The sequence below is a fragment of the Rhinopithecus roxellana genome, chromosome 10 (genome assembly GCF_007565055.1).
Source record: "Rhinopithecus roxellana isolate Shanxi Qingling chromosome 10, ASM756505v1, whole genome shotgun sequence".
NCBI lineage: Eukaryota > Metazoa > Chordata > Mammalia > Primates > Cercopithecidae > Rhinopithecus > Rhinopithecus roxellana.
In genome coordinates this window covers 102,497,759-102,513,791 of record NC_044558.1, presented here as the reverse complement: position 1 = coordinate 102,513,791, position 16,033 = coordinate 102,497,759, and the positions used below count along the sequence as shown (strand labels likewise).

Here is a 16,033-nt window from a genome sequence, read left to right as displayed (position 1 = left end):
ACGCAGCTGCGCGCAAGGTGAGGCCCGAAAAACCTCAGGAAGGGCTGAGCAGGGGAAGGCCGCGCGGCCCGCCTCGTTTCCCCGCGGGAAGCCGCGCCCGTAGCGCCTCCGCCCGCCCCGGGCCCCTCGGTCGGCGGTCGGGGCGCGCGGCCCTACCCGTCAGGCGCGGCGAGTGCAGGAGGCTGCGGGACCCGGGTCCCCCTCCCGCCTCGGCGGCGCCACCCAAGCCCGGCCCCATGGTATCCTCCGAAGGGCCGGCCCGAGGGCCTCAGGAGTGCGCCCCTCACCTGCTGGCTTCGGCGTCCGCGCCCGGGTCCCCGCGCCGCCGCCCGCCGCTCCTAAGAGCCATGGAGCCGCTGGCTACACCCTCTATTTCGCGGGAGAAATTTGGCGCGCTCCCACCCAGTCTCGCGAGAGCCGGAAGGGCCGCCGTCCATCAAGAGGCGCGCCCCGCCCCCCGAGACGCTCCAATAGGCGCCGGCGCCCGGCGGGGGAGGTGGCCGGCAGGGACCGGGGAAAAGTGTGCGGAGGCGTGCGCGGCGCACCGTGGGGTTGGGACCAGGCTGCGCTGCGGGCCGCCGTGCGGCCGGAAATATCAGGCCTTCCCCACTCCACGCTCCGCGCCTCGGGCTCCGCGCCCGGCCCGCCCGAGGTGGGGTCGATGCCCCCGGCGGCGCGGCGCTGGGGAGGCGATGGCGCCGGCCGTGTCCAGGCTGCGGGCCGAAGCCGGGCTCTGGGCGCTCCCGCAACGGGCGCTCGCCCAGTACCTGCTTCTCCTGCGGCTCTACCCGGTGCTCACCAAGGCGGCCACCAGGTGAGCGGGGGCGCGGCCCCAGGTCGGCCGCAGTGGCGCGGGGCCTAGACAGGAGTGCGGGGTCGGGACCAGTCTGGGGGCGCGCCCGGGTCAGAGCCCCCGCAGCGGGCGCCCTCCGACCCGGCGCTGAACTTCTTGTGGCGACACCCGCGTCCCCAGTCAGCGATTGTGAGGCGCCTAGCGGATCCCGCCCTCCCAGCGCGTGGAGGGCCCGCCCGGACCCCGGGGGCTCGGCGCTGAGGTTTCACCCAAGGACCCGACAGGGGCCCCGCGCACCCGGGGAAGCCACGGCCAGGGGAGCAGGTCCGCGTGGCGCGGGTGAAGACAGGGCCAGGGGAGCGGGTCCTCACGGCGGGGGTGGAGACAGGGCCGAGGGAGCGGGTCTGGGGGACTCGGGTCCGCACGGCGCGGGTGGAGACACGGCCAGGGAAGGTATTTTTTGAGAAGGTGACATTGAACAGGCTGTGTAAAGAAGTGGAGCAGAGGCTCTCCTGGCACAGGGAACAGCAGGGCAAAGGTCCCTGTTAGGTTTTGAAGGGAAGGCCGGCGTTAAAGAAAGGCTGAGAGAGGTGCAGCTTGGACTCAGTCCGGAGGGAGGGAAGATCTGTGTGTGGAGAACGTGAACCCTGAGCAAGAGGCAGGAGATGTGAAGGGAATCGCCAGGGATCTGATCCAGAAGGTGTCTAGGTCCGTGCTAGGAATTTTGGATTTTATAGTTCAGAGAGCTTCTCAGAAGGCAAATACAAACCAAGGCCTGGAGGGAGCCACTGGGCGTGTTCCACATTTTTATGGAAATTTTTATTGTGCTAATTGTAGATTCACAAACAGTTACAAGACTAATATGGAGAGATCCCTTGTACACTTTCCCAGTGTCCCCCATTGGTTACATTCTGTGAAACTGCAGTGCAGTATCAACCAGGGCATGGCGTGGACACAGTCCACAGATCCTATTCAGATTTCTCCATTTTTCTTGTAGTTGTATCTGTTCTGTACAGTTTTATCACATCTGTACGTTCACGTGTTCACTACCACAGTCAAAATGCAGAACAGTGTCATGATAGGGCCGTCCGGTTGCTCTTTCATAACCACACAGCTTCCTTACTCCCAAACTGCAAAAGTTACAGTATAACATCACAGCCAGGAGGTTGACATTGATACTGGAAAGCCGCTTGTCCTTATCTATGTATTTAAGTCCACTGTCTCCACCTTTTTTTTTTTTTTGAGACAGAGTCTCGCTCTGTCGCCCAGGCTGGAGTGCAGTGACAGGATCTCCACTCACTGCAAGCTCCGCCTCCCAGGTTCACAACATTCTCCTGCCTCAGCCTCCCAAGTAGCTGGGACTACAGGCATCCACCACCCTGCCAGGCTAATTTTTGTATTTTTAGTAGAGACGGGGTTTCCCCGTGTTAGCCAGGATGGTCTCGATCTCCTGACCTCGTGATCCGTCCGCCTTGGCCTCCCACAGTGCTGGGATTACAGGCGTGAGCCGCCGTGCCCGGCTGTCTCCACCTTTTGATACAAGAACTATACATTGAGCCCCTTTAACAATAATTCCAACCTCCCCCCCCCCCCCCCCCGCCACCGCATCTGCTGCATGGCCTCAGAACGGCCCTCTCATTCACTTGTGGGAAGGGGCACCCTCCTGCTGGTCACTTCTGTTTTCTGATGACCTCCTTCTCCACAGTGGCGTTTTGTCAGCACTTGGGAACTTCCTGGCCCAGATGATTGAGAAGAAGCGGAAAAAAGAAAACTCTGGAAGTCTAGATGTCGGTGGGCCTCTGAGATACGCTGTTTATGGGTGAGTGCCATACAAGGGGTGGGTTTACCCTGTAGCCACTGAGTGCAACCAAGCTGGGCACCAAAATGACGTAGTTGGAGTACTCTCATTTATAAATATGATTTTTTAAAAAACATTGTAGTAATCATCATGGGAAAAAACTCGAATGGTTCATATAGTTTGTATGGCATATGTACATGTATGTGGTTTTTTTTTTTTTGGAGACAGTCTCCCTCTGTCACCCAGGCTTACTGCAACCTCTGCCTCACCAGTTCAAGTGATTCTCCTGCCTCAGCCTCTGGAATAGCTGGGATTATAGCCATGCACTACCATGCCCAGCTAATTTTTGTATTTTTAGTAGAGATGGGGTTTCACCATGTTGGCCAGGCTGGTCTTGAACTCCTGACCTCAAGTGATCCACCCACCTCGCCCTCCCAAAGTGCTGGGATTACAGCCTCATATTTGTGGTTTTATCATGTTTCTTTTTGATTGGATGGGTGGGGGTGACTGTCTTAATTGGGCTGAGAGGCAAACTTGAGGGCAAGTAACTCAACCTAAAGTCAGACTTCAGGATTCAAAAACCCTGAAAGCGTCCTCGACTGGGCTCATGGAAGAGGAAAACTGACTCCAATATGACCAATTAGTTTCTATTGTTATTTTCATAGTGTAAATATCCAGAAAAGAAATGCTTAGGTACCCTGAAAAATGTCCAGGTTCTGAACCACTTTCTGAATTGCAAAAGCACAGTGATTCAAGAGTTTTACCAATTTAATCCACCCTGAGCTCTTGGCCAACAATAATGTTACAGATGGATTATTTGAAGTATTTTCCAACTACAGTGATTTTTTTTTTTAAATCCAGAATTCATGAAGATCATTTTTTTTTTTTTTTTTTTTTGTTTTTTTGTTTTGTTTTGTTTTGTTTTTTTTGAGACGGAGTCTCGCTCTGTGGCCCAAGTTGGAGTGTAGTGGCGCGATCTCAGCTCACTGCAAGCTCCGCCCCCCGGGTTCCCGCCATTCTCCCGCCTCAGCCTCCGAGTAGCTGGGACTACAGGCGCCGCCGCCAGGCCCGGCTAGTTTTTTTTGTATTTTTAGTAGAGACGGGGTTTCACCGTGTTAGCCAGGATGGTCTTGATCTCTTGACCTCGTGATCCACCCGCCTCGGCCTCCCAAAGTGCTGGGATTACAGGCTTGAGCCACCGCGCCCGGCCGAAGATCATTTTTATGCTTACAGGCTTGCTAACTTGAATCATCATGGATTTTTCCATAATGTATTTAAAGCAGTAATCCCCCCAAGAGGGGCGGGTGACAAGATCACCTAGCAGGCCTCATCCAAGTACAGTTTTCCCATCCCCAGGACTTCAGTCCCCTTCCCCACTGAGAATCCCTGCAGAGGCCACATAACACCCTGTGACCGAGTGGGAAAACACACTGAGAACCACTTATTTAAAGACTGTCAACGTCACAAGTTGAAAGACCCCACTTTTTATTGCCAAATTTTATGGAACTGCAAGGCCTCTTGTCCCAGTAGATGTGACAGCTGGTTCCATTCTCTCCCAAGCACACAGGGGAATGATTAGTAGCAATGCACGCAAGCCAGAGTGCAGCACCAGGTCCCGCCCTTGCCAGTTAGCCTAGCAAGTTTGATGAAAAGCTCTACAACCAGGGACATGTCTGATGATTCATTATTGAGCACCTTCTCAAAGCCAGGCCCTGTTCTGGGCACTGCAGTGGACAGAAGATGTAGCCTGCCTTGGGGAGCCTGCCTTCTAGGGGTGAAGAGAGGCACAGACTAACCTAACAGATGAGATAAGGACAGTGCTAGGCAGAAAAGGAACTAGGGCTTGGAATAAAGCGTGTTAGCACAGGCGTGCATGCGTGCTGGGACAACCCGGAAGTTGACAGTATGAGGGGAGCGAGCCACCATGGCTAGGCGGGGAAGTGCTGGGCGCAGAGTCCACAGCAGGAGGAGCGAGCCACCATGGCTAGGCGGGGAAGCGCTGGTCGCAGAGAGTCCACAGCAGGAGCAAGTCTGGTCTGTTAGAACAACAGAGCGCCCCTGAAGCTGACTTGTCTGTACAGACCTGTGTGGCCAATACTGAGGGATATCAGGAAGCAGGGCTTAGGACCTGGGATTTGGGGGTGAAGCTAGACCAGAGAAGAGCACATCCAGAGAACCACAGCCTGGCTCACACCCCCCGGGGGCCTCAGGTTCTTCTTCACAGGGCCGCTGAGTCACTTCTTCTACCTCTTCATGGAACAATGGATCCCTCCGGAGGTCCCCCTGGCAGGGCTCAGGAGGCTCCTCCTGGACCGCCTCGTCTTTGCACCGGCCTTCCTCATGTTGTTCTTCCTCATCATGAACTTTCTGGAGGTGGGTGTCTGCCGCAGCACTTACTGCAGCTCTTCGTTTAGCACAGGGATTCTTCACCTGACATTCCTGGCAGAGTTCAGAGGGTCTGCAAACTTTTCACTCAAATTGAAATTTTGCCTTTTCCTTTATGAATACAGGAAGCAAACGTCTAGTATTGGCAGGACCTGTTTGTACCCAGTACAGTCACTTTGTTTATTTATTTATTTAAAGGCAGGGTTTCACTCTGTCACCCAGGCTGCAGTGCAGTAGCACAATCACAGCCCACCGCAGCCTCAAACTCCTGGGTTCAAGCAATCCTCTTGCCTCAGCCTCCCAAGTAGCTGAGACTACATGTGTGTGCCACCACACCCAGCTAATCAGATATTTTTATATCACATATTAGTTGTTACAGATATCTTGAAATATCATTTATGCTCATTACTACTTGGACCCGCCATTAGAGGTCTTGTCACTGTGTAAAGAAAGAAATAGGCCAGGTGCAGTGGCTCATGCCTGTAATCCCAGCACTTTGGGAGACTGAGGCCGGTGGATCACCTGAGGTCAGGAGTTTGAGACCAGCCTGGCCAACATGGCGAAACCTTGTCTCTACTAAAAACTACAAAAATTAGCCAGGCCTGGTGGTGGGCGCCTGTAATCCCAGCTACTTCGGAGGCTGAGGCAGGAGAATCGCTTGAAGCCGGGAGGCGGAGGTTGCAAGTGAGCTGAGATTGCGCCATTGCACTCCAGCCTAGGTGACAGAGCAAGACTCTATCTCAAAAAAAAAAAAGAAAGAAAGAAACAGGGCCGGGTGTGGTGGTGCATGCCTGTAATCCCAGCACTTTGTGAGGCCAAGGCCAGTAGATAGCTTGGGGCCAGGAGTTCGGGACCAGCCTGGGCAACATGGCGAAAACCAATCTCTCCAAAAATTAAAAAATGAGCCAGTGGGGTGATGTGCACCTGTAGTTCCAGCTATTCGGGAGGCTAAAGTGAGAGAATCCCTTGAGCCCAAGATGTGGAGGCTGCAGTAAGCAGAGATCGCATCACTGCACTCCAGCTTGGGTAACAGAGCAAGACCCTGGTTCAAAAGACAAAATAAAAAAATAGAGATAAACACATTAGTCTGTCAAAATTTTTTCTGAATATTTTGATAACTGTGTTTCAGTATTACTGGTTCCTTTGTAGTCCTATATTATTTATTTATTTATTTATTTTTAATTATTATTTTTTTGAGACAGAGTCTCACCCTGTTGCCCAGGCTGGAGTGCAGTGGCGCGATCTCGGCTCACTGCAACCTCCACCTCCCTGGTGCAAATGACTCTCCTGCCTCAGCCTCCTGAGTAGCTGGGATTACGGGAGCCCGCCACCACACCCAGCTAATTTTTGTATTTTTAGTAGAGATGCGGTTTCATCACGTTGGCCAGGCTTGTCTTGAACTCCTGACCTGATGATCCACCTGCCTCGGCCTCCCAGAGTGCTGGGATTATAGGTGTGAGCCACTGCGCCTGGCCATATTTTATTTTATACATTATAAAACATGATTCTGAGAAGGGGGTCCACAGGCTTCACTAAACTGCCAAAGAGATCTGTGGCACAAGAAGTTTGAGACCCCTGATGATGACACAGAAGCCTGTGCAAGTTCTGGGCCTGGAGGTTCACCTACCGGCATAATCCCAGTTGGAATCCAACACGTGGGAGGCATGTTCACCTGCACTCAGCAGATGTGTCTGTTCTGACTGTCCCACCTTCCCCGTTGACGAGCACCTTCAAATCCTCACCGTCTCTAGGAGCACTAGCCGGGTTGTGCTGTGTGTTTGAGACGTGTCACCTTCTTTTTTTTTTTTGAGACGGAGTCTCACTCTGTCGCCCAGGCTGGAGTACAGTGACGTAATCTCAGCTCACTGCAACCTCCGCCTCTTGGGTTCAAGCAATTCTCTGCCTCAGCCTCCGGAATAGCAGGGATTGCAGGTGCCCGCCACTACGCCCAGCTAATTTTTTTGTATTTTTAGTAGAGGCGGGGTTTCACCACCTTGGCCAGGTTGGTATTGAACTCCTGACCTCGTGATCCACCTGCCTCGGCCTCCCAAAGTGCTGGGATTACAGGTGTGCCACTGCGCCCAGTGTCACCTTCTGTCCTGAAAGTAATTTGTTTTAACCAATCACTTCTCCATACAGAAGTTCTAAAGGTTCATGTATTCAAATATGACATTATTTTCCTTCATGCCTTTCCTTACAGGAAGATAATAGAAATATTCTCCTATACTTTCCTCTGGTATCCTTATAGTTTTACTTGTGTACGGTAGGAGACAGACATCTGTATGGATTTTTCTACTTACATAGCAAATTTTCTCATTACCATTTATTGGGCAATCCCCAGTATTTTGAAATATTCTCATTTCCAGCTGTACAGGCAATTATCTGGACTCTTTGTTCTTTTGCTGGATTATTTTCTTTTTTTTGAGATGGAGTCTCGCTCTGTTGCCGAGGCTGGAGTGCAGTGGTGCAATCCCGGCTCACTGCAACCTCCACCTCTCGGGTTCAAGTGATTTTTATGCCTCAGCCTCCAGAGTAGCTGGGACAACAGGTGCCCACCACCATGCCCGACTAATGTTTGTATTTTTAGTAGCAATGGGGTTCCTCTGTGTTGGCCAGGCTGGTCTCGACCTCAAGTGATATGCCCACCTTGGCATTACAGGTGTGAGCCACCGCACCCAGCTTTCCCCCTTACTTTAAACAAGAAAATATTTAAGCATTTCTTTAAAATTTTTTTTTAGTTTGTATATACTTAGAGGGTACGAGTGCAAATTTCTTATGTGACTGTGCTGTGGTGACATCTGAGCTTTCAGTTCCCATCACCCAAGTAGTCAGTGGTGATTTCCAACCCTCCTCTCCCTGCCACCTTTTCAAGTCTCTGGTGTCTGTTATTTCCCTCTGTTGGTCCATGTGTACCCACTGTTTAGCCCCCACTTATGAGTGAGAACATCTGCTGAGGCAGGAAGGTCACTTGAGCCCAGGATGTCAAGACCAGCCTGGGCAACATAGTGAGACCCCTTCTCTACAAAAAAATTAAAAATCAAAGTGTTGTGTTGGCACATGCCTGTAGTCCCAGCTACTCGGGAGGCTGAGACTGAGGCTTGATGCCAGGAGGTTTAGGCTGAGTGAGCCGTGATCGCACCCGCTGCACTCCAACCAGCGTGGGCAACAGAGTGGAGACGGCGAGACCCTATCTGGAAAAAAAAAAGTGGGAACAAGCAGTATTTGACTTTCCATTGGTGAGTTGTTTCATTTGGGATAATGGCCCCTGGTTCAGTCTGTGTCACTGCAAAAGACATGCTCTTTTTTTTTTTTTGACACAGAGTCTTGCTGTTTTGTCCAGGCTGGAGTGTAGTGGCGCAATCTCATCTCACTGCAACCTCCGCCCCCTAGGTTCAACAATTTTCCTGCCTCAGCCTCCCAAAGTGCTGGGATTACAGGCGTGAGCCACCATGCCCGGCCGAGTTCATTCTTTTTTTATAGCAGAGTAGTGTTCCGTGGTATATTTATGGCACTTTTTCTTTATCCAGTCCTCTGTTGGTGGACATTTAGGTTGATTCCATGTGTTTGCTGTTGTGGATAGCCCTGTGATAAACATACGAGGGCAGGGATTTTTTGATATGATTCCTCTTCCTTTGGGTAGACACCCAGTAGTGGGATTGCTGGATTGAATGGTGGTTCTATTTTTAGTTCTTTGAGAAATCTCCATATACTGTTTTCCAGAAAGGCTGTACTAATTTGCATTCCCACCAGCAGTATGTAAGTGTTCACTTTTCTCCACATTCTTGCCAGCATCTATTGTTTTTTGACCTTTTTTGGTTTTTTTTGAGACAGAGTTTCACTGAGTTAGCCAGGGTGGAGTGCAGTGGCGTGATCTCGGCTCACCACAACCTCCGCCTCCCAGGTTCAAGTGATTCTCCTGCCTCAGCCTCCTGAGTAGCTGGGATTACAGGCACATGCCACCATGCTCGACTAATTTTTGTATTCTTTTTAGTAGAAATGGGGTTTCACCGTGTTGGTCAGGCTGGTCTCGAACTCCTGACCTCGTGATCCGCCCGCCTCAGCCTCCCAAAGTGCTGGGATTACAGGCATGAGCCGCCGTGCCCGGCCGCTTGACTTTTTAATAATAGCCATTCTGACTGGCGTGAGGTGGTATCTTTTTGTGGTTTTAATTTGCATTTCTCTGATGATTAGTGATGTTGAATATTTTTTCATATGTTTCTTGGCCACTTGTTTTTCTTCTTTTGAAAAATGTTCATGTCCTTTGCCCAGTTTTTTAATGAGGTTATTCATTTCTTTCTTGTTGAGTTGTGTGAGTTCCTCGTAGATTCTGGATAACAGCCCTTTGTAGGATGCATAATATGCATATATTTTTTCCCATGCTGTAGATTGTCTGTTGATTGTTTCTTTTGCTGTGCAGAAGCTTTTTTGTTTAATGAAGTCCTGTTTGTCTGTTTTTGGTTTTGCTGTATTTGTTTTTGAGGACTTAGTCACAAATTCTTTGTCTCTGGCTGACGTCCAGAGGAGTTGCTCCCAGGATCTTCATGGTTTCGGGACTTGGGTGCAGGTCTTGAATCCACCAGCTGACATTTAGAATCAACTTACTGGGGTCCTTTTTTTTTTTTTTTTTGTAACTCCTAACAAGTTTGATTGGAAAGACATCGACTTTGGAGGTTATTTGGGAGGAACTGACAGCATAGCTCTGAGTAGCAGTTCTGGTGCCCAGGGCCAGCCTTGGGAGTCACCTCCTCTGGTTGTCCTCAAGGAGTGATGGGCCGGGACACACATCACCACCAGCGTGAGCAGGCTGCTGTCTGGCATCTCACTGATCATTTTCCATCTCACTGGTTGGCTCCTTAGAGCCGCAGTGCTGAGTACACGTGTGTGCTGTCTGCATACACACAGAACAAAATCCAATAGCAGTTTAAAAACCATCACGTTAGGTTTGGGTGCCCGGAATTCAGTTCTGATGGGCAGTGAGATTGTTCACCACCTGCCTTCCCTCCTTTGCAGGGGAAAGACGCCTCAGCCTTTGCTACCAAGATGAGGGGGGGCTTCTGGCCAGCGCTAAGGATGAACTGGAGGGTGTGGACGCCAGTACAGTTCATCAACATCAATTACATCCCTCTGAAGGTGAGGGCCACGGGGCTCAGCCTCTGCCAACATTACTTTCTGTCAGCCTTTCCCTTCCTTCCTTCCTTCCTTCCTTCCTTCCTTCCTTCCTTCCTTCCTTCCTTCCTTCCTTCCTTCCTGCCTTCCTGCCTGCCTTCCTTCTTTCCCCTTCCCCTCTCTTTTTTTTCTTTTTCTTTTTCTTTTCTCCTCTTTCTGCTGTAGTTTCCACTGGACTTGGTTTCCCCATGTCTAGACTCCTCAGCCAGCCTTGGATTTTGCCCATGACCCTGAATCATTGCTAGTTCTGGATTCAGGAAGCAACACACAAGGGTGTCCAGAGTGGGTGTCGTTGCCTCTTCCGTTTGTTCAGCAAATTCTCATTAAAAGCCCCCATGCCAGGGATGCCCTTGAGTTTCCTAGCCTTTGAAACATTCCCAGTTCCAGGAGTGTACATTCAGGCAACTTGAATCTATGCTCCTGGGTTGCAGTCCTCAAACTCAACCCAAATAAACTCTAGTTATACTTAGAAAAAAAAGACCGTCATGGTAGCTCACGCCTGTAATCCCAAAACTATGGGAGGCTGAGGCGGCCAAATCACTTGAAGCCGGGAGTTCGAGACGAGCCTGGCCAACATAGCAAAAACCCCATCTCTACTAAAAATAACAAAAGTTAGCTGGGCGTGGTGGCAGGTGCCTGTAGTCCCAGCTACTCAGGTGGCTGAGGCACAAGAATCGCTTGAACCCGGGAGGCGGAGGTTGGAGTGAGCTGAGATTGCGCCACTGCACTCTAGCCTGGGCAACAGAGTAAGACCCTGTCTCAAAAAATAAATAAAACGTTAAAAAGAAACAAAGCATTCGTGGTCCCTGGGCTCAGGAATTACAGCTGAGCCTGAAGGCAGGCACTGTGTGGCCATGGGTCCTGCCGCTGACCTGGAAGGGCTGCCTCACCTGGATGAGGGGTGGGCCTGTCCAGGTGCAGAGTGAAGACCTTCTGGGGAAACAGCCTTTCCGCTATCCTGTGCATGAAGGAGCTGCTGTAGGGACTGAGTCAAAGGTGTCAGATTGGGGCTGGGCTGGTGGAGCGGAGACTGGAGCCCCAGGCTCTGCCACGGGGATCAAGTGTCTTTATACACAGCCGGGGTCCCCAGGACCACTCCCACACTGGGAGGATGGGGTGCAGCAGCCCCTGCAGCATGGCAGGACACCCCAGGATGCTGCAGGAGGAGGCCTGGCAGAGTCTGCAGCAGCCACGTGCTTCCCTCCCCCACAAGGTGTGCCGCCCATCAGGGTTTTCCTGGCACTCGTGGGCGGGCATCCCTGCCTGCTGCCCCAAAGCTCCAGACCCCTAGAAAGACAGCAGCTGTGTGGAGCCCGCGATGTTGGTGCAAACAGTCCAGACGCAGGGCCCTTCTGGGAAAGGTGGGTACCATCCCAGCCCAGGCTGCCGCTAGGGAGGACCTGGACAGGCCTGCAGTGGCTGGATCTCAGCTGCAGAGAGCCTTCCTGCATTAGCACCGGCTCTGAGCCCTGCCCAGGAGGGAGGAGAGGACCAGGGTGACCCCTGAGGGAGAGGAGGGAGGCGGCCCAGTGTGCACACATGCTGCACACACCACAAACACACACATCAGGAAGGCAGCAGGAAAACAGGGGCACATAGACAGGACAAAGAGGCGGTTCACCCTTAGCCAACGTTGCCAGGAGTTAAAGCAAAATAAAAACAAACTTTCCTTTGGCTTTAACAGTGGCCCTTCCCAGAGCAATTTCAGCTCCATGGGGCTGAAGCCAGATTGCTTTGAAGAGTGGGTGGGAATTATTTTAAAAATCACAAGTCTAGAACATGATCTCAAAGTTTGTGGAGACCAGGCATGGTGGCTCATGCCTGTAATCCCAGAACTTTGAGAGGCCGAGGCAGAAGGATCACTCGAAGCCAGGAGTTTGAGACCAGTCTGGGCAACATAGTGAGACCCCATCTCTATTTTATAAAAATGAATTTTAAAGAGTTTGAGAGGAGGTGAGGTGAAGCGATGGAAGAAGGCTGGGTGGCAGAGGGGGTTCTGACACTAAAAAGATGCGGACATGGTGGGTGCAGACGTGAAGCTGCTTGTGGGATGGGCAAACACCCATGTCCAGAAAGAGCGGCTCTGTGGGGTCCCCTAAGGAGACAGGTGGATGCGAGCCCCCCGCACACTCACCGTGGTGCTTGGGACAGAGGCCCCACCCTCTGATGAGAGAGGAGAGAGAAAGGGACGCTGAGCGGAGAGGAGAGTGGGACATCCTGCCTCAAGCCCCTACGTGCCTCTCCTCTGGAGGGCCAGGGGCTGGGACTGAGGGGAGAGGAAGCTAGGTGGGCACTGTGGGGATACAGAAGGGCCAGGTTTGGCCACATGGAGGATGGGAGAGCATGCTGACTGCAGAAACAAAGACTTCTGGGCAGAGGGGGCTGGGGCTTGTCCAGCTGTGGTCAGCATCTGGGAAGGTGAGAAGGCAGGAAGGATAAAGAATTTTCCAGGGAGTGTGACTGGAGAACAGTAGGCTAAGAAAGCTACAGCCATAGGCCACCGGTTCTCGGGAATTTAGAGAAGGAAGTAGAGACAGGTGAGAAGACAGACTGGCCAGGAACATGGAGGATCTGGGATGGAAGAGGGGAGAGCCAGGAAGCCACGCCTCTGAGCAGCGTGGGGGCAGAGTCACCATCCTAGGTGTGTGCAGGTGGGTGAGGAAGCGGCATTCATTTAGCAAGCATTTCCTGAGCAGTGGCTGTGTGCCGTGCTGCGAGACTCGGGGACGTGGTGATGAACCAGACAGACAGGCTGCTACTTTCATAGCACCACATGCCAGGGAGAGACTCAGCACCAGGCCAGGGAATTCTGGGGAAGGGTGAAGCTGCTGAGTCACCAAAGCAGGGCAGTGGGATGGCGATGGTTAGAGAGGAGGGAAGGTCTGGGGCCCCTCCCCTGTTCGTCAGCTGTGTCCCCCGAGGAGCGTGCAGCCACCTGCGTGATGGCTGGTCCTGGAGTGAGAGAGGCCGAACCAGGAGCTAAGGTCTGCAGTGAAGTGGAAAAAAGGAGCGTGACTTGGCTTTGGGATTCCTGGGCAGCTGTCGCCTGTGAACACTGTAACTAGGGGACCATTTTTCTTCTCCACTCCTCTCTGCTAGGGGCCTAGCACAGCGTTTGGTACCAACAGAGGCTCAGTAAATGCAGTAATGGATGGGTAGTTGGACCAGCCGACAACCCGTTCAAACGGGTTAACGAATGAACTGGGTGACTGAGGCTGGATAACTGGCCACGGCCTCCCACTGACCGTGGTCTATCGGACTGTTCTTTTTGGCAGTTCCGGGTGCTCTTCGCCAACCTGGCAGCTCTGTTCTGGTATGCCTACCTGGCCTCCCTGGGGAAGTGACAACCGCTGGAAGAACATCAGATGCACTGTGGACATGGGTCTGGGGGTCTCACGCGCCCAGCGAGAGCAGAACCAACCCAGTCAGGATGTCACTGCCTCTAAATCAGGTGATTCAAGACGCCCGAAAATGATGGATAGAGAAGCAGATCTCTCAATGTCAGACTCTCAATGTCAGACTCTCAGTGTCAGACTCTCAATGTCAGAACCTTGTGTTTAAAAGGCAGTCGCTGACTTCAGCTGGTGCTGCCCCAGAAACTTAACATTTAGTAGAGGCAATTTCAACTGTTACTGTGGACCGAATTAGGATCACAATAAACAATAATGTAGGTTCTTCAATGGTGACTTTCATCTCTCAGAACAATTGCTGTTGCTTTGAAAGAAATGCATAGCCAGGGCCGGGCGCGGTGGCTCACGCCTGTAATCCCAGCACTTTGGGAGGCCGAGGCGGGCGGATCACGAGGTCAGGAGATCAAGACCACAGTGAAACCCCGTCTCTACTAAAGATGCAAAAAATTAGCTGGGCGCGGTGGTGGGCGCCTGTAGTCCCAGCTGCTCCGCAGGCTGAGGCAGGAGAATGGCTTGAACCCGGGAGGCAGAGCTTGCAGTGAGCCGAGATCACGCCACTGCACTCCAGCCTGGGCGACAGAGCTAGACTCCATCTCAAAAAAAAAAAAAAAGAAATGCATAGCCAGATTTTTTTTAATTTTCGTGTGTGTGGTACGACACATAAAACACAATATTTACCATGTAGCTGGTCGTGGGGGCTCATGCCTGTCATCCCAGTACTTTGGGAGGCAGAGGCAGGAAGATTGCTTGAGGCCAGGAATTTGAGACCAGCCTGGGGAACACAGTGAGACCTCATTTCTACAAGAAAAAAAAAATACACACACACACACCCCTGGGACATCTTCCTGCTACAGCCTCCCAAGTAGCTAGGATTATAAGTTCCCACCATCACACCCAGCCACACCTGGCTGTTTTTTTTTTTTTTTTTTTTTTTTTTAGAGATGGGGTCTTCCTGTATTGCCCAGGCTGGTCTTTGAACTCCTGGGATTACAGGTGGGAGCACCTGCACTGGGGCTCTTTCCTTTTTTTTTTTTTTTGAGACGGAGTCTCGCCCTGTCACCCAGGCTGGAGTGCAATGGCGCAATCTCAGCTCACTGCAACCTCTGCCTCCTGGGTTCAAGAGATTTCTCCTGTCTCAGCCTCCCGAGTAGCTAGGATTACAGGTGTGCACCACCATGCCTGGCTAATTTTTTGTGTCTTTAGTAGAGAAGGGGTTTTGCCATGTTGGCCAGTCTGGTCTCAAACTCCTGACCTCATGATTTGCCTGCCTTGGCCTCCTGAAGTGCTGGAATTACAGTCATGAACCACCATACCCGGCCCTCTTTCCTTTTAAAAAAGGCTGACTTTTGATTGTCCTTAAGATTCTTTAAAAAATAAAAATAAAAATAGGCCAGGCTCGGTGGCTTACCCCTGTAATCCCAGCACTTTGGAAGGCTGAGGCAGACGGATCACTTGAGGTCAGGAGTTCAAGACCAACCAAAAATATAAAAAATTAGCGGCCAGGCGCAGAGGCTCACGCCTGTAATCCCAGCACTTTGGGAGGCCAAGGCAGGCAGATCACGAGGTCAAGAAATCGAGGCCATCCTGGCTAACATGGTGAAACCTTGTCTCTACTAAAAATAAAAAAATTAGCCAGGCGGGGTGGCGGGTGCCTCTAATCACAGCTACTTGGGAGGCTGAGGCAGGAGAACAGCTTGAACCTGGGAGGCAGAGGTTGCAGTGAGCCAAGATCACTCCACTGTGCTCCAGCCTGGTGACAGAGCGAGACTCCGTCTTAAAAAAAAAAAAATTAACTGGGTGTGATAGTGCACGCCTGTAATCCCAGCTACTTGGGAGGAGGCCGAGGCGGAAGAATCACTTGAACTGGGAAGGCAGAGGTTGCAGTGAGCCAAGATCATGCCACTGCACCCCAGCCTGGGCGACAGAGTGAGACTGTCTCAAAAAAATAAATAAATAAAATAAAAAATAAACATAGGGCTGGGTACAGTGGCTCACACCTGTAATCTCAGCACTTTTCAAGGCCGAGGCAGGCAGATTACATGAGGTCAGGAGTAAAACTTAAAAGGCTGAAACATTCCCGTGTGCGTGGACTGCATTTTGCCTGTCCGTCTGTCCGTCAGTGGCTAGACTGTTTCCAGCTCCTGGGTGCCGTGAAGGATGTGGCGGTGAAGACGGCAGCACTAATGCCTGCTTATGTCCTGCTTGCCACGGGTTTTCAAAGAACTGCTCTTTCAGTTCAGAATATTTAAGGTGGGGCCGTTCCCAAAGGAAGCTTAGGGCATTTGCAAAAGTAACAGATGCTCTTGCAATTGATGCAGAAGGTGACAATTCTGACTGTCCCTCTAACTTGCCACTTCCCAGTGAGTCCCACCCCGCTGCCATGACGGAGGATAAAGAACCTGGATCTCAGAGCAGATTCTGGATTAGAATCCAGAGATCACAGTACTGACACCGCTCGGGGTTGCTTTGTGCCAGAACTCT

General features: G+C 51.8%; 2 protein-coding genes across 5 annotated transcripts in view; one reads left to right on the top strand and one right to left on the bottom strand.

Annotated features, from left to right (window-relative positions):
- POLE (DNA polymerase epsilon, catalytic subunit) overlaps window positions 1–541 on the bottom strand; it is a 66,857-nt gene extending 66,316 nt beyond the window's left edge. For all 3 annotated transcript variants that reach the window (XR_004059748.1, XM_030939808.1, XM_030939809.1), the window contains exon 1: window positions 288–541. Coding sequence is in view for 2 of the 3 variants with exons in the window: in XM_030939808.1 (XP_030795668.1) it covers window positions 288–349 (62 nt within the window). In the remaining variant the exon portion in view is untranslated. The remainder of the gene's footprint in view (window positions 1–287) is intronic.
- Window positions 522–13,822, top strand: PXMP2 (peroxisomal membrane protein 2). 2 transcript variants are annotated; one of them, XM_010378577.2, is made up of 5 exons: window positions 653–814; window positions 2,499–2,612; window positions 4,802–4,964; window positions 9,987–10,106; window positions 13,418–13,822. In XM_010378577.2, the coding sequence occupies exons 1-5, from the start codon at window positions 693–695 to the stop codon at window positions 13,484–13,486; spliced, it is 588 nt and encodes a 195-aa protein (XP_010376879.1). In that variant the 5' UTR covers window positions 653–692; the 3' UTR covers window positions 13,487–13,822. The 2 variants fall into 2 exon arrangements, with proteins under 2 accessions (XP_030795685.1, XP_010376879.1); XM_030939825.1 differs by lacking the exons at window positions 4,802–4,964; window positions 9,987–10,106 and having other exon boundaries at window positions 522–814.
- Window positions 13,823–16,033: the final 2,211 nt, after the last annotated feature.

Excerpts from the sequence above, each read along its gene's own strand:
- PXMP2 (XM_010378577.2), top strand. The coding sequence starts at position 693 with ATGGCGCCGGCCGTGTCCAGGCTGCGGGCCGAAGCCGGGCTCTGGGCG. Across the intron at positions 815-2,498 it reads CTCACCAAGGCGGCCACCAG|TGGCGTTTTGTCAGCACTTG; the intron begins GTGAGCGGGGGC and ends CCTTCTCCACAG. Across the intron at positions 4,965-9,986 it reads TCATCATGAACTTTCTGGAG|GGGAAAGACGCCTCAGCCTT; the intron begins GTGGGTGTCTGC and ends CCTCCTTTGCAG.